Raw genomic sequence first — 18835 nt, 5'->3', positions numbered from 1 at the left:
ATTCATATGTGTTTCTTTGGGAGCGTTTAAGGTTTCACCTTCCTGATATTAAAACATAAGGTACCGTGTAATGTGTTGTTTTATTTGTTGCAAAACCGATGACATGCAAATTGAAGCTTTCATTGTGGGGTATTCGATGAGCATGCATGACAAATGCTTCCGGGAGGTCACTTGAAGATCGCGACTTGATTTTCTTGCGGAAGTATTTACTTGGCATACATAAATACTACCTCATAATGAAGATAATGATAGGATAATTAATTGGAAAAAGTAAATAACCTAAATATTATCAAAAGTGCCGAAGAAGGCCTAAATTTAATGAGTTTTACTTCAGCACCCCGAAATTTATTTATTTTTACTAAGAAAAGCTTAGTTTTCACAACCGCGAATATTGATACCTGTAAAAGGTGTTCATTTAATTGGACGAATCAGTGAAAATGATCACTTTTATAATCAATTTTAAATATCTATGTTGATTTTAATTAATAATTCTGATAATCACCTTTTTGTTAATGTTGTATAAGTGTGCATGTCTTGCAATTTAACAATACAGAATGGAATGAAGAAAGGGGAATTTTCTATAGGGTATGTAATCTCGTTCTAGTTTTATTTTTCTTTCCGGCACTTTCGATGTAGAACGTACAGAAATCCGAAGACCGATCTGCATGCATAGATCTCGAAACGCTGAATTCACTGCAAAATATTCAATTTTATGCTTTTTAGCATTTTTATCATTTAGAACTTAGTATTTGTCTTTTTTTATCGGTATTTTTACACGAACAGATTTGTTGCTTTTAGTACTGAACATAAACCTAACGCTATGTTCACGACAAAATTTCTATGTATTTGAATGGTAGACGAGGAACCACGGAGTCACGTGACGAGATTTGTTAACATACTCTATTGAGAGTGGAAGGCTGGAGAAGGAGTTGGGGAATGTTAAATAGAAAATTGAGTACACCATGGATGAATGAAGAATGATTCAAACACACACACATGTCAATATGTCAATATACTCATTATCTCAATATATTATAAATTGAAAGGTTCTCGAAATTTGTCATACTTTGCATACCCCATAACACATTTCTGTATTTCCTCAAAGAATGTGTGAACATGTGAAATTTCATGCACATACATTTTTTTTTAAATTTGAAAGGCAAATGAAAACAGAAACAGATATGTCATTTCAAAATATTTATAAACTGTCCTTTGGATATCTTGCAGAAATGACTTTCAATCTTGGTTTTATGAGTGATTATATCTAGTGTGATATAAACGTTTTTGTGCTGGAAGGGCATGTCCTCGACCAAAAATTACATTAAAAAATCATAACATTGTTATGAGTCGTCTTCAACACGATGTCACAGAATAATTATACATATAGTGTATTTTCCGATGAAATATGCATTTGCCTAGCATGTGCAATTTTTTTTATTTTTTATTTCAAAAATCTCGCATCACCTATCAGAATGTTTCCCAAAACCATTTTTTTAATATATTTCAAGTAAACGAAAATATATATAATGAATAGTTTTTTGTTGTTTATAAGCGTTACAGAAGGTTTGAGTTAACTGTTCATTAAAACAATGAACGTATTATTAATTGTGTATGTGAGCGTCCTAGATTTGACTTGAAAAGAACGTTAATATAAGGGCAACGCCATTTAGGGGCTGCATTCCAAAACTTGTGACTGGTCTTACTCAATCATTCATATTCATAACTAATCCATTTACTATTTAATCAATGTCAAATCTACTACATGTACTTAAGGTAACTGATAATGCCTAAGCATGTCAATATTCTGATAAGTCCATGTCTTCCATGTCAAACGAACTTGTACCTCGTCCGATTAGCAATTAACTGATAACCCAGTGTCCTACCAACTGTTCATGTCAACTTACTTGAGTGATTGATGATAAACGAAGTATAAAGAATAATTATTCTATTAACGAAGTTACGTATATGTTGTATGATTTTTCATGGACTGATGACCTTCATTTCATACCATATTCTGAAGGTCTGCTACTTAAAAGGGTCAGTACAAATAAATCTAGCTAGTGATGGTGATGTAGCATCCCAATTTGTTTTTTTTAATATTTGATAGATTCGATAAATTCATTTTAGGAATACAAGTAAAAAGGTCGATTCCCGTCCATAGATATCGTATAGTGGTTTATGAGTAAGTTATTTTATGTGTATATATGACAAATTGTATAATCAATCAATCAATCCAATCTATCTGTTCTTAAGAGAAATTCAAATAGAAAACCAAATAGTTTCTATTGTATTTCAGTGCAATTTACAGAGTTATATCCCTTTATTTTGAATTGTATAGTACATTCTGTATAATTTATTTCCCATAAGAACGGATGTTATTTGAAAATCCACATGTTAATTCTGTCACATTTGGCACGATTCTTAGCTGGAATACCTGATACATACTGATCTACGCTATTTTAATTACAAGGATAAGAAAAGGGAATTCCGAAATCGTAAACGTTTAGCCGAAAAATTGTGGCGAGAAGAAAAATTCGAGGAAATACATAATGCTGCCGAAGTAGATATCGAACAATTCTACAAACGTGTTCGTCAATTTAAGAAACCGAAGTCGTCAATCAGTAAAGTATCCTATGATGGAAAAGTCGCCTGTGACGAAATTTCTATTAGTGACTTATGGCATGACTATTTTCGGGATTTATACTCAGAACAAAAGGAAAATGATAACGATTTTGACAAACCTTTCTTTAATGAAGTAACTAGTAATGTGCAGTCGTATTTTACTATGAAGACTGAACGCATATAAGAGATAGAAAAGTCAATTACTGTTGATGAAATTGAAGTGGAGTTAAAAATTTTGAAGTGTGGGAAAGCCCCTGGTCCAGACAACGTTTGTAATGAACATATTATTTATGGCGGAAAACGAGTATTAGAACTCTTGTGTAAACTGTATAACATGATTATGACTTCTGAATGCATACCGGCTTCGTTTCGTCACGTTACTATAATAACTCTGTACAAGGGAAATAATAAAGACAGAACATTACCTACCAATTACCGAGCTGTTACGCTTACTTCAGTCCTCCGTAAATTATTGGAAAAGATCATCTTAAACCGTATTCAAGTGTATATAACTCAGCAGAACATAACAATGCCGCACCCTCTTCAATTTGGATTTGTTAAAGACCCTGGTTCTATACCAGCAATTTACACGACAAAAGAATCTGTAACTTTTTACACGGAACGAAACTCTGTGGTATGTTCTGCATTCTTAGACAACGAAAAAGCGTTCGACCGAATTTGGCAGGATGGCCTGTTGTACAAACTTTGGAAGTTAGGAATATCTGGAAAGATGTGGAGATTAATATATGTATGGTACAAATCTGCAAGTGCTAATGTTCAATACAAATCAATATCTAGTCAATCATTCAAAATCTGTCAGGGAGTTGGACAAGGTCGTGTTATGTCTGCCTGGCTCTTTTCGTTATTTATCGATGGATTAATTAAACTTCTTGTAGAATCGAAAAATGGGTTATTTATAAAAAAAACTTACACATTCCTTGTATATTATTAGCTGATGACACAACATTATTAAGCTCATCTAAAAAGGGACTGCAAGACTCGCTTTACTTTGTCCACAAGTATGCGAAAAAATGGCGTTTGAAATACAATGCTTTGAAAAGTAATATATTACTGTCTACTTCTAAGAGACATTTGCAGATAAGTAATTTTCAATTTGGTGATCAAACTATTAACAGGATAGACAAAGTCACATATGCTGGAACTCTCATAGACTGTCATGCCCGAACGTTTGATAGAACTGACAATGCTTGTAAAAAACTGAAACGTAACTTGCACTCACTATACACCGTAGGTGTAAACTCGAATGGCATGTCACCGGTGGCAAATACCGTTGTATGGAAACGTGTAATTTTACCTACAGCTCTTTACGGATGTGAACTTTGGGGTCATTTGAACAAAACTGAAACATCTATGTTGGAACAGACTCAAAGATACTTTACTCGTTTTATATTGTGTTTTGACAAACGTTCACCAAGTGCTTCTTCTGTAAGTAACTTAGGACTGTGGTCTATAGAGGGGTTGATAGACAAGTTTAAAATGTTATTCTTTGGTCGGTTGTGTAGAGCTCATAAACTCATAAACAGTTATTTAACCTAAGGCTTGCAAATGTAATATCTGACAAACCTGACAAATCATCTTTGACTTACGATCTCGTTCGAACTTTATTGAAATATGATATGTCATCATTCCTTGAGCACTTCACTGAAGAAGCTTTCATTCCGGACAAGAGACTCTGGTCAAAAGTCGTAAGTCAAACAATAACTATTTATGAAGAAAACAAATGGAAATTATTGGTACAACAACGACCTGACCTTTGGCGATATTTCAAAATTCACCATTCTTTAACAGAACACAGATTGATTCCAAGCACCATTACAAACGCAATGAACTTATGTTACTAATTTATCTATGGTCGCTAGCTATTATAAGTGGACAATGCTCTCTTTGTGACCGATTTACTGACGACATAGTCAAACATTCCATACTTCATTGTGAATCGCTTATGAATGATAGAAACTCAATGTTTTACGGCGTTGATAATGATCTAGACTCTGACATATGGTACCAGCTAATGCTATGCGTCGCAGGTCACATAAATAAATTGTACACTAACTTCAGGAAAGTTATTTTTGAGTTAAGATTCAATACTAGTATTTAACATTCAATTACATGTAAGTGTATCATTCCAATATATGCTACCTAAAATTGTGTATTATCTACTCTTTTTTAATACAGTATTATACACATGGTATAAAAAGTATTGCATCAGTTTGTGTATATAATTATGTGTGTGTAGTTTTCTATTTTGTTAAGTAATTTTTGTATTATATTTGTGATTTTTTTTTCTTGTTTTAGGAATCTTCATCTTTTGGAGGAAATAAAGAAAATCAATCAATCAATCAATCCTCCCCTTTTAATGCAAATCAATATTGAACAACGGAATCAGTTTCGCTAATTTTTATGAGTAGTGCTAGTGCTTTGCAAAATTAAGTTAAAAACGGATAGCAATTTCAAGACATATAACTTACTGGAGTAAGTAATACGTATACTTAGTAGAGCAGTATGTCTGCACAGGAGATATAGTTTGGGATATCAATGTTTATTATGGACACTTTACATTGTAAAGCAGTGCCCTACGATTGAAGGCAGAAAAATCAACAACGACCAAAATTATGATCAATGTGTATAATTATTTAAGAATGAAAAACTCTTAATTTAAATGCTAAATAAATTGGCTACAGGATTAAAGCTAAACGATTTATGATGAAAATTGAAGGTAAAAGTTGACATTGGTTAATTAAGGAAAACACAATAACAACATATTTCTACTTAAATGATAAAATAATCACAATAAATAACTTCTGAGTCGAAGACGGTGATAACTGATAGAGTGTGAATGAAACTCTCGTGTGAATGTATAGTGTACAGTGGCGGATCCCGGGGGTGCAGGGGGTTGGCAACCCTCCTTTCATTTAATAAATTGTCCTTTTCATGAGTAAATTGACACAAAATGGTAAATAGTGTCCTAGCACCCCTTTTTTCTGAGGAACCCCGACTGGCACCCCTCCTTCCCAAATTGTCTGGATCCACCCCTGTTCTACTGCATTTGTTGAAATTTAAATTTCGGAATTTCATAATACACGGAATCCGTGTTGCTGTTACTCGTTTGCTTATAGTATTGTGAGGGTCAAAGTTGACCAGCTGCAAAAAAATTAAATTTTAACAACTAATAAGCTTTAATGTGACAAAAATACTCTTTGTATTGATATTTCCAAGATAAGAGGGTACCTACTTGTCCCTAAAACATGCAAGAAAAAAAAACACAGATATTGTCCATTTAAGGAATGTTAGCGGTTTAGAATAAAATGTAAACTGGCCCAAACCATGTTATTGAGTATAAGCTGTTTTTAAAGTAGAAAAATTCCTTATAATTTAATTTCTAATCGTAATCAAAACGTTATTTTGTTTGAATCTCGGAGTCCGGACGAATCGATGTAAAAAAACATCATGATACAAATTTTAACATGGTTTGACCAAAGAGGATCAACCAATCAGAAAGGTTGTTACAAACTAAATTATTACCAAATAAAAAATAATGAAAAAACAAACAAAAAAGAAACAATCATTATGTTATTTTCGTTGAAATATCACATGATGAGCCAAAGTTATATATGCGGTTTATATACATTTATAAATATGCTACATGTGTATCACTGCTAAAATAGTTTTTTTTTCAATCCAAGTTTGACTGCTAATACTAATCATTGTGACTCCGAAGCGAAGCCAAAGTTGACATGGTATTTTCAAGGGGTTGCAAACTGTATTATCAACCTCATAGTTATATTTTTAAATTAAACTTTATTATATTGAGCGTTCGGTTTTTATGAGAGGGTAAAAGGTTTGTTTGTTTGTTTGTTTGTTGGGGTTTAACGTCCGAGCAGCAATATTTCAGCTATATTCAGACGATGGACATGAAATGGATGATAAAATGAACATGAAATGATGATGAAATGAAAAAAAGGACGGGACACGAGGACAACAGAGCCGAAAAATTTTGATTGCCACCAGAAAAAGGGGGGATGGGCAAGGTCGGGCAATTTAGCCTCCTGTGGCGGAGCCCTATGGTTCCTACTCCGGGAGAATACCACAGTAGGGTTCTTTAACGTGCGAGGAACGTGGCATCTTTCTCAACACGGTGCACCACTATGGTTTGCAGTCAGGTTTTCCGTATTATAGCCTGACAACCCCAGCATGTAACACGCCAGGGGTACCCCATTCCACCACCTGGGGCACACATCCCAGTTGCTCTGTGGGCAGAGCGCCCTAGCCCCCGCCTAGGGTTCTGAGCACTATTTAGTCGCCTTTTACGACAAGCTTAGCGCTGCTACAGGCCTATTCTTTTCACACCCGGACCTGCACGGGGTGGGTAAAAGGTAAAAAGAAATTCACCCTCTAAGACATCTAATACAGCTGGATATAACACTCGTATTGAACCAATCAAAATACAGCAAACTGGAATGAAGAATAATAAAATATACTATTTCAATCTACGTCGGACTATGTTGCCTTTCCTTGCCGCTAGCATAACGTCCAGGTTCTTGCATTGGTCACCTTTCGTTTCTTTAACTTTTGACTGTTTTACACCTCTTCTCATGTACATTGACGTCAACTTCAAAGTTGCTATGGTAGACAGGATCTCCTTGTCTGACGCATCCCTTGGAACAAGGTCATTATCCTCCAACGTTTTCAAATGTTGTTTCGGGACATTCAGGCGGATATCATCTGGCGTCATTGGAAATTTATCTAAGATAGGATTCCCCTGTAGTTCAGCCTTTTCAACGATTCTGAAATATCTCTCAAAAAAACCCGGTCGATATCCTATACCTGCCATGACGTAAATGACCTATAAATATATAAGACATTGATAAAACGGATATATCAAAAGGATGGTACGTAGCACTCCATCTAAGAATCATGCAAAATATGATACATGGTCGGAAAACTTCATATTTTTACTTTTGATATTTTATTTGAAATGTAAATGTTAAAAGAAATAAACATGTGGCTTTTCATATAAACTTTGCTCTTAGGAAATATAAGTTATATATAAAAAATAATATATGTTGTGAAGTGGCTCAAATTAAACGTACAATGTAAATAAGAATTATAATGAATTAGTGGACAATGGCCACGTTTAAAAAGTAAAAAAAGGACTAAAAATAAATAAAATACAAACAAAACATTAATAAAACGTAAAAATATTGAAAAATTATGCGCCCAAATTTTCAGCTCTGTCGAGGATGAGAATATTGAACTCTTATCTAAGGGTGTCTGAGGTTCCTTAGTTTTTCATAGTTTTGCCTTTTCTTTATTTTTTTCTATTTTTAATTACTTTTGTGTTCAGAACACTCTGCTTGCCGTTATTCTTGTGTATTTATTGGAAATCTTAGAGATTGTATTATGACGGCAGTTCTCTATTGTTCAGAACATAATTATTACTTACTGAATTGCCGCTTTTTTACATTACAAACATGCACGGACTTAACATAAAGAAGTTAAGTTTGTAGTAAAAGAAAGAAATACGTGTGTATTACAGTAAAAAAAAACACTATTAATTTTATGATGATGATTGGGGGTTTTTAACGAACTTGAATACCAATACAGGCCTCTCACTGTCGATGTTAGTGGTTTAGTAGAACCAACTGGTGTTGGTGGCGGAGCCCAGCCTTCGGGATACCTGACCAAAGAACTCGGTCAGAGTATGTCATACTAGCGGCTGGGATGCTGTGTTGACGTTCTGGCCTACTCCTAGACCCCACTTGGGTCCGAGAGCGTTTCCCCACTCTAACTGTTTGGGAGTACGTTAACGTATAGGGTGACCATATTAGTTTTATTGCATGTGTTTCAAAAAATACCTATACCATACCTCAGTTCCAATCAAGTGTGGCCAAGAAAACCAGGCAACGGAAACAGATAAAACCGGAAATAAGAGGAGAGAGCAAAACACAAAAAAGACCTGTTTAATCGTTGCAGTAGTTGTCTTCCTTTTAGCCATGAAAAATACGTGCAGGGATTCCCAATGGTTTACACCTATATATAAAAAGAGTCATGTAAAATATATTTTGTCATTAATGCAATATTCAGCTGTAAGTCAACTGCTCAATATTCACAAATGATGGTGAAGCGGAAATGTCCATAAATCTACAGATGAGCTTTCGACATACACTCTTAACGTTATTTATAAGATCCTATCCTACCCTGTCATGTCCTGTATGTAGTTGCTATCCGCGTAGCATAATGCAGTTTTAGAATTTTGTGGTTTTTAAGAAAAATGATTACATATAATTTTTATTTTAGATGAGAGTTACAAGAGACGTGAACAGTATAAGAACCAATCAGAAATTCAGTCTGTCCTCGTAAACAACGTTGCGCTGTCGCGGCGTACTTATAAGAGAGTAATCAAGGGAACCAAGATTATAGCGGTAATCAAAAGAATGTAATCCAGGGACAAAGACCAGACATGGAAAACAGACATTCACAACAAAGAACATAAAGTAACTAAAATCATACATACAAAGTAACAAAAAGTAAATGAGCAACTCGGACTCCATTAAAAACTGGGAGCATGGACCAGGTGCACCGGTAGGGTAAGCGTCCTCTGCTTTTCTAGAAACACCCGCCGAGTTGCTCATAAAAAGTCAAGTCCGGGGTAGACAAACGAGGAAAGGAAAACTATGACCCGTTGAATACATCAGTTTTCATGGTGCTGATGGATACACCATAACGATCCACGAGTTCATGATGACGACCATAAAACTTCTGTAGTGATGACTTCAATCTTGTAGCAACATAAAATACGTCTTGACCGTTAAGGTATTTTCATGCCAGATCAATACACGACTCTTACATTCATTTCTGTTCTGGAAATGTTCTTCATTCATATAAAAGTCAACTTGGGTCTACTGGCGAAAGTCATCTATACCAATCCCAGAATGCCTTGCAGTTTCGGGATCAGTCCATTGCAGTATTATAACTGTACTATAATGCCTTATAAAAAAACCTCTTCGAATTGAAATTTGTGAAAGAATGAGTTTAACAAATTAAAGTTCTTAACTTTTTAATGTCATAAGAAGAAAACACGTTGTTGAATTTACAACCTTTGAAAATGTTACAAATATAAAAATATAAACTTTAGATGCCAAAATGGAACTCTAAATGATTTTTAGAAGGATTGCCACTTTTTTCCACCTTTTTCATAACACATTACAAAAGGTGAACTTTGGCCCATTACAAATGCGCAGACCTATACAAACAATCTAACATTAAACAGGGCCAGTACAAAACACCAATTACGCTCACAAATGATTGAATAAAATACTTCAATTAATATATTTAACGATATTTTTTTTGGCAAATTGCTTTCCATGGCTTTGTACATTGGACACAAATTACAAGATTATGTTTGAAAAAGGGTACTGTGCAAGAGTTGTTCTCATTACAAGGTTGATTTATGCGGGATATGAATGCATGGTTTTCTCCAAAATATAAATCTGTGTGCAGACAGGACTATAGTGAAGTAAGTATATGGCGTATGTAGATCTTTGGTTGCATTAACAGCGCCTGAATTGTTTTTGGAGTGGTACTTAGCCTATTTAAAACTACTTTTCTCATTACAAATTTCAAAGAAGTACGAACATTACTTAAGACATTATAAAGTTAAGTATATTCTAATAAACTTTCAATATCATGCCCTAATTAAAAAAGTTAATGGACGAAAACATGAAATGCCTCGATGACTGCTATGACAACAAACAATATTTTAGTGTAAAAAATACAACCATCCTTTAAAAGATCACTTACATTGAACAGCATAAACTTATTTTACTTTTAAATAACACCCAGACATTCACATCACGAAATAGGTCAATGGCATGGGGAAAACACCCGGAATTCGGTTTTTACTTAAATAATGACCAGAAACCACTAATTCCACTTCCCATAGGCTTCTATGCTAATTTCACAATATTCAATGGCTTCTCTGGACTTTACCTTAACTTTAACCTGCAGAGGACTATATATTAGCATGATTCTACATATGTCAGCTCACAATCCTCAGAATGGCATGTGGGGTTAGCATACTTGCAGTGCAGTACTGATCACCGGAAATGAAGGGTCTATAAATAGCATGGGAAATCCCAGTGATTTCACAAGATAGGGGTATATTTAGAAATCATTATGGAGATTAGACATCACATCACACGAAGCAAAATGCACCTATAAAATATACAGAAATATTTTTCTTTTCAGAAACTGTTTAAATTTTTTAATAAAATGAGAACCTTTTTTCACAGCACTATGACGAACAGGGGGTAATTTCTGCGTAGGACTATTTTTGCGTACGTTCCAAATGCTCATTGGTTGCATTGGTGGTCTGTAACCTAAAAACGAATTCCGGGTGTGTTCTTGTACAACGATGAACAGTTTAATTATATACATGTGTAACTACATTTTTCGTACAAAAAGTGTTTCTATTTATAGCATAATCTGAATAATTTAAAAGAAAAAGATAGCTCAACCGAGTCACCATTATGTTATCTTCTTTAAACTAATTGGAAGGCATACCTACATATACGATTATATATGTATTTTTCAACTGTGCGACTAAAACAAGTTTCGACAGAACCCGTCGTTAAAAAAATAATAATACAGGTCTAGTAAATGCTTTATTGTGAGAAATCGGCAGATTTTTTTTTATACTGATGCGGTGCCCTAACACAGACTATCAAGATTTTTAAAAAAAAACGTCCATGGTAATACCGTAATATTAGGAGAGTGAATAACCAATTGAAAATATAATCACGAATCACGAAGAGCTCCTTGATTTAAGGAACTTATTCCGCGCTCGAGTTAAATCTTCAAGGGTTCTTGGCACGAGTAATTATATTTTGGCTATTTACGATAACAATCTGATAATCCTTTTTCTCTTTAATTTATTGTTATTTTCAGCATAAACTTCAAATTTTGTGAACAGCGGATTGATATTCATTCTATGTGTTAAATGACTATGGATAAAACGATATTTCAGATACAATACACAGCCGAATATGCCACATATGATAATTTTATGACGCTCAATTCAAATGATATTAAGCATATGGTTATCTTATGATAATCATAAAAATATGTTAAAATTGGCGTGAAAACATGATAATCATAGTTTAGTTTAAAACATGACATAATCAGTTTTATTTGAAACATGACATAATCAGTTTTGTTTAAAACATATAACAATCATAATTAAAAAAAAATGTAATGCATCGATATGATCCGTTCAAATTACGTTACCCCATGGAGTTAAAGACAATCATTAAAAACTTTCGATTAACTCTCGATTTGTGTGTTGCAAAAGGAATGATGAATAATAGCAAAATAAAATTACCTGATATATTTGGTGGGATCTGAGGTTCTGTCATGTGGGAAGATGCTTGAAGAAATGATATTGCATAGCTCCAAATTAAAGGATTGGTCGGCCACGTGGTTGGGTTGTACCACGGACTACCCTGAACTCTGAATCCGTAGTACCAGAGGTTTCCAGCCATGTTCAGAACGGCAATAACTACAACAGTAGCGAATCCCCATGCCCAACTTTTACGAAGAATTCCCATGATTATATAGGCGATTGCCAAAAGACCGAACAGGAGAAGGGCAAAATTGACAGCAAATGCCTGGCCATAACGAAGCTCTCCAACGGTTGGAATGTTGAACTGGGCTAAGAACATCATGGACAACATGACATTCGTAGGAATGGTAAAGAAGTGGACGAATTTTGCTACAAAACCTTGGTGAAAGATATCAAATGTATACATCTGATACAACAAGTCAAAGAAATCCCACTGAACTCTGGGTACAACAAGCCAGTAGTTACAAAATTGCTCGCAACAGTTATCGCCTGGTATGTTCGAACAACCGGGATTATCGTCTGCCCATAGTTCGTCGGTGCTGGTCGGATTCCGTTTGACTGATTTTAAATACTCCACAAGCCTGGATGATACTACTTTGACACACTTGGGTAGAATCTCATTTAATTTCTGAGGAACAAGCGTCTCATCCCAATGTTCCATAGAAATAAGATGGAAATTTATTACGTATCTTAAAATACTTTCATTTTGGGATTCTGTATATCTTTGTAGTCGAACTTTGTAAAATGGGGTATATCTTCTATCATTGTTATCGACGTACAACGAATTTAAAGCGGTCTGTATATACGCATTTAATTCCTTCTTAGAGTCATCTCCCTTTTTTACAGATACTTCTTGTGCATAGATGTAAAGTTTTGCAAGTTCAATGTCCAAATCGCCGACTCTGCTCATCTTGACGACTTAATATCTACAAACACACCTGATTAAATTCGCTCGTACTAGAACATACGTAATGAAAACAAATAAATGAACAAAAGAGACTGTCGATACTCATCATCAATTAACGGATATTCCTTACGTGAAAAGTTAAAAAAACAGGAAATGCAAACAATGAAATACTATGTGCATTTTTAAGATAAAATTTACCAACTGTTTCTTTAAGATTTGTATAAACAACCATAGGCATTTGAGTGTTAAATTAATCTTATTTACGGGAAACCGCATCTACCGTATGTTTTTAAAACAAATATAACCGACTCACAATAGACGACTTTCACATTTACTTCCGTTTCGGAAAATGTCTTCAGTATCATGAAAGTCGACTGGGGTAAAAAGATGTAAAATCGAGAGACATTGCAATGTGAGCTAAGTGCACAGAACTACAAAGAGTTTTTAAACGATAATTACATTATAGAAGCATTTAAGATGTTTTCATGTTCGGAGACGTATCTCCATATAATTATAATGTTCTTGTAGCCTTCAAATCCAATATTCTTTCTTTCCTGGTATAAAACCGTAAACCAGTTTAAACCAGATTCGACGCAAATGGCAAATGTTAGAGCCATCCAAAATATCGAAAATTTCTTATTTGATTTAGTGCCTTTTCGAATAATTCTACATCCACAAATCATTGTTAAATATTAAAGTTAAATTTCATTACATGTGCATCACTCTTTTCTTCAGCTTACCTGAACGAGTACCCGCTTGAAGCCGGAACTTAGATGAATTGATGGAATGTGTCTAGTAAATAAATACAAATCTTTTTAAAATTATCGTATTTAAAAAAAATCCAACTCATTTGATATTTCACCTAGTGTTCGGTTACATATAAATATAGTATTTTAACGCCAAATTTTATAAGATGTATCCGGGTTAATAAAAGTGTTCAACTAAATCAAACGAAAAAAAGCGGTAAAAATGAAAGCCAAACTCAGAACGTCAAAAAGCATGAATAGTGCACAAAATACTTAAAGATACCTTTATGTCCTTAATCTAGTTGGATGAATACTTATTCTATTTTATGAAGTATTTTAACAAGAGTTGCATTTTATAATGGTTGGTGTTTCTAAGAAGTGGGCGACACGAGAAACACAGCAGTTCACCGAAATTTAATCAATTATGATGAAAAACTATTTTTAACCCTCCTTACCACTCTACATTTGCAGCGCATCCGGATTTTGAATTAACCGGTGTTTGACGGATATATAGGCATTTTCCGGCCGTTAGAGTTCAGTTGAAAATGCTTTATTTTAGTAATATGTATCTACTCACCGTGTATATAACAGAAACATTTCATTTCAAATTTTAAACGCACCTCTCATGAAATATGCTTTGACAGCTAGCTTACATCGCTAAATATACACGAATTTTACTACTTTCTGAAGAGGTCAATAACCTGGAGGACCTTAAAATATAAGTAGAACACAGATAGTAAAGAAATTGATATCAAACTACTTAGAAAAACAGTTTAAAAAGAAAATCTATAATGTTATCATTTTGCGTGCAGAAAAGACCAAACAAATACCTGGGCGTGTATTTAACCGAGATTTTTTTCCCAAAAATACTTATTAATCAATACGTGGAACATTGATTACATCGAGATTAAGTTCGACGTAGTTTAGTTTAAACAGTACTGAATAAAATACAGCTCAAACTAAACTACGTGGAACTTAATCTCGATGCAATCAATTTTTATACTTGTCGATAGGGGCTTGTACTTTAACATAATATATACAATCCAAAATCAGGTTGTATGTGTTTTTTTATGATACATGTATGTATATACAGCTACAATAAATGTATACTAGATTTCTAATCAGTAACGAAAAAATTGTGATTGACCTCTGTAGAACTCTGACCAGCTAATAACTATGCAAAATGTGATTCGTGGTTGGAAACCCTACATATTTTTATTTTTGATAATATGTTTAAAATGTCATAGTAAACATAAAGTAATGTGGCTTTTCATATAATAACCCTTGTTCATTTGAGGTAAAATATTATATATAATGTAAGTAGAATTCAAAATTGAGGCAGATAACTCTTTACAGATTTACTATGTGGATTATCTCCTAAGAGTAGACAGATAAAAAACTATGCATTACATCATACATTACAAAAATGTAAATAGGGCTTTTTCCGACTAAAGTTGATTTTTAACCACGGAACAAAAATGCCCTTAAATTTGGTTGCATTTTAGTGCATTTTTTAATGATTAAGCGATAATAAGACGCCGTAGAATATTACAATGTATATCTAAATATTCTGTATTAAAATACAAATAAAATAAAATAAACACAATGTTCTCGATTCGATCTGCAACATGGACTTCGCAAAATGAGTTTGAAATTGTAAACGAGTTCCAGTCCCGCGGAGGGAACGACCAAAAATTTGCATCGCAAATTTGACATTTCTAACATCGTTGGGAATTTTTCAGACCTTTCTATACGTTTATATACCTTCCCTGTATCAATTTGATCCGATGGAGCAGTGTAGCGAATAGAGACGTTTGTATATATATATATGTATATATAAATATAGGGCTTTAAGTTATTTAAGGACAATTACCGTAATTTAAACAAAAGTATGCTATATTTTATTATGATAACCAATGACTGAAATAAATTGCGTTAATGCTGACCAGATTTGTTGCTGCAATGATTTTGGTGGATTAAGAAGGTTTAGTTCCGAAAGAGTGTGGAGTCCAAATTTGTGGATATTTTCTTTAAGTTCCAAACGTGCTTGGTGGTGTTCTAAACAATCTATAAGAATGTGCTTAACGTCCTCTGAAACTCTACATTTTTGGCATGAAGACGATAACGATATATCTTTAACATATTTTCCTATTTGACCAGGTAGCATGGTTGTGTCCAGTCTGAGTCTAGTAATTGTTTTTGCGTGATGCCTTTTACCACTGTAAAAAGCTGGTTTTACATAAACATTAGGTTTTAGCTGTTTATACCAAATGTGATTCGAATTTTCCCAGCTTGTCTGCCATTTTTGTTTAAAGCTTTTGGAAATAATAGAAATCAAATTCTTTTGAACATAACCCAATTTTGACACCAATGGTAGGGTTTGATAGAGCTTGTTTTGCCAGTCTGTCGCTTATTTCATTACCCGGAATACCGACATGTGCCGGAATCCATTCTATAATTACACTTATATTTTTCTGTTTTAGAAATTTTGCGTATAGTTGATTAGGATTTAACAAGTCTGGTCTGCTAGATTTATTATTTTTTTATAGATTGAAGAGAACTAAAAGAATCCGTGAGGATGACCATGTTTTTGTCTTGATAATTTTGATCAATTATCCACTTTAACGCAAACGATATTGCAGTCATTTCTGTTAAATAATCGGAAATATAATCAGTCAACCGAGTAGATAATGATACTCTTTTACCAGTGATAAAGAATGCATTTGATGTTTTACCAGAAGCAGGATCCTTGGAGCCATCTGTATATATTTTTAAAAAGTTTCTATATTTTTCATCTATAATTTGCATAACAGCTGATTTAATCAAAGCGGATTGTCTTTTTTTCCATACCTGTACATGTATCCAAACTCCTTATATATTAGAACTCTCTACCTGTTAAAGTAGTTGATTCTCTACAAAGCGCGACAACTCTGAACATATTAAGACTTCAGCCAAATATTGTTATTTTCCTAAATGCAAAGCAAGTATTATGACAACGGATACATGACAAAGGGAGATCTGTGGTTTAGATGTAAAGACATAATACTCTCCGGATGAAATCTTATCCTGTGAAAATTATTTCATATTTTTTTCCGGGGGATATAAAAAAATTTCCACACCAGTTAAATGGTTTATGCTACTTAATATAAATTATTAAGGAAAAACTAGAGGCATTCCAAAATTCAACGAGGATATTTTGTCATACTACAGAGTTATAAAATATTCTGAATATAGTTCACATAGAGTAAACAGAATTCATACTTTTTGATAAAATGGATAAAAAATGATATCCTGGATGAAAAAAACTATGTATTAAACATCCCATGAAATAACATCCAGGATATGCACTTATTAATATCCGTAAACATTCTGGATGAAAATTAATATCTAAAAACATCCTGGACACAAATTTACATCTAAAGCTTCCTGGATGACGTCACACCAAATTTATCCGAATCGTTAAAATCTAATACTGGGAATTCGTTTTACCCCGCAAAAAGAAGCCCAAGCCACTTTTTATAGTGTTCCTAAAGAAACTCTTTCAGACATTTGTAAGTTTAATCATCATAAGGTTAAGTATGGAAGCAACTTAATAGCCATGGAAAACATTCAACTATTATAATTTTTTTGTTATTTATTTATTTCTGGTGGAAAGTATTTCACTCAGAATTTTATTAGATGTTATTATCAATTTACATCGAAGATCGGAATTGATATAGCAGTCGCCAGAGCCTTCAAGATTTATAAAACCTGGTGACATCTGCAATTATTCTACACCACCACAAGAAAATAGTCCCATTGGCATGCCCCATTCAGGTTCAAATATTGATAGTTAGGTAACTAAGGGGGTTTTGAACGTCCTTGACTACGCTGTCGGGTCTCGCACGGACGGCGGATAGTTAAGTCCATTTTACAGGTATTTATTGTAGTAGGGTTGGGGCACTAGGCCAAACAAAAATCAACTGCTCACTACATGTATAACTACATATATTGGTTCGAGCACTTTCCGTCAATTCATTTCTGATTCAATACGTTTGGAACCTGTATAAAACAGACAATTCATTCCTGATTCAATACGTTTGGGATATGTGTGAACCAGACAATACATTTATGATTCAATACGTTTGGAACCTGTATAAAACAGACAATTCATTTCTGATTCAAAACGTTTGGTATCTGTGCAAACCAGCGAATTCATCTCTGATTCAATACGCTTAGAACCTGTATAAACCAGACAATTCATTTCTGATTCAAAAATTTTGGAACCTTGTAAACCAGACAATTTATTTCTGATTCAATATGTTTATAATACGTTTGGAACCTGTGTAAACCAGAAAATTCATTTCTGATTCAATATGTTTGGTACCAGTGTAAACCAGACAATTCATTTCTGATTCACTACGTTTTGAACCTCTGCAAACCAGAAAATTTATTACTGGCTCAATACGTTTAGAACATATGTAAACCGAACAAAAGAGATTCAGTTAAGGGAAGTTTCACTGTTCATATTAAGAATGCAGTAATTAGTGTTTTCACAAGCTTTTTAAGGTTATCTCGCTTTGAATTCTCAATCTATCCAAGTCTGCAGAATGGATTGTAAAGTTGGGCCAAGATTTCAGGAGGATGGGGCGTGGGAACAAATAATCGTCGGTGAGAGCAAGATCGGCTATTCTTTCCGAAATTCAGCGGAAATAAATTATAAGGTAAAGTGCCGATGGTTGATGGTAAACGTACATGTACTTTAAAAGTTTAGAAATGGATTTCCTCATTGCTGGTCGTTTAAGATAATTTATACCTTTGTCAGATAGGTCACATTCCAAATAAAACGGGCATATACCGTCAGTAGCCACGTGATACTAGCGGGGCCTTCGTTCTTTCACTTTCATGTGCTACGCATATGAAATTAAAAAATTATCAATCACACACAAGAAAACTCTGTGTGTGCTATCATGAGTGTGAGAAATTCTGCCCTTGGTAAGAAAATTTCGGTTTACTCTTCTCTTAAGGTACCCTCAAGACTCAATATTCGAAATTGACTATCTAAAAACACTACTATTACAAACACTTCCAATAAAACAGACGTGGGTACCTTTCTATCGATAAATATCATGCCAATAAAACAGACATGGGTACCTTTCT

General features: G+C 33.9%; 1 protein-coding gene across 2 annotated transcripts; it reads right to left on the bottom strand.

Moving 5' to 3' along the window:
* Positions 1-5253: 5253 nt before the first annotated feature.
* On the bottom strand, positions 5254-14362 carry LOC148612529 (uncharacterized). Of its 2 annotated transcripts, none has more exons than XM_088594065.1 (5): positions 14274-14362; positions 13691-13742; positions 12023-12969; positions 8510-8673; positions 5254-7486 (listed from the first exon to the last, which is right to left on the bottom strand). In XM_088594065.1, the coding sequence occupies exons 3-5, from the start codon at positions 12951-12953 to the stop codon at positions 7121-7123; spliced, it is 1461 nt and encodes a 486-aa protein (XP_088450191.1). In that variant the 5' UTR covers positions 12954-12969; positions 13691-13742; positions 14274-14362; the 3' UTR covers positions 5254-7120. The 2 variants fall into 2 exon arrangements, with proteins under 2 accessions (XP_088450191.1, XP_088450192.1); XM_088594066.1 differs by lacking the exon at positions 14274-14362 and adding an exon at positions 13980-14015.
* Positions 14363-18835: the final 4473 nt, after the last annotated feature.

This window comes from Perna viridis, chromosome 7, assembly GCF_037379345.1.
Source record: "Perna viridis isolate PV_CMFRI_1.1 ecotype Kerala chromosome 7, ASM3737934v1, whole genome shotgun sequence".
Lineage (NCBI taxonomy): Eukaryota > Metazoa > Mollusca > Bivalvia > Mytilida > Mytilidae > Perna > Perna viridis.
This window is presented reverse-complemented; position numbering and strand designations above follow the sequence as displayed.

Bases quoted from the DNA above. Each gene is read 5' to 3' on its own strand.
- LOC148612529 (XM_088594065.1), bottom strand. From the start codon at position 12,953: ATGAGCAGAGTCGGCGATTTGGACATTGAACTTGCAAAACTTTACATC. The intron at 8,674-12,022 runs GTAATTTTATTT...TTTTATATATAG, and splicing joins GATCCCACCAAATATATCAG to GTGTAAACCATTGGGAATCC. The intron at 7,487-8,509 runs GTATGGTATAGG...ATATATTTATAG, and splicing joins CACACTTGATTGGAACTGAG to GTCATTTACGTCATGGCAGG.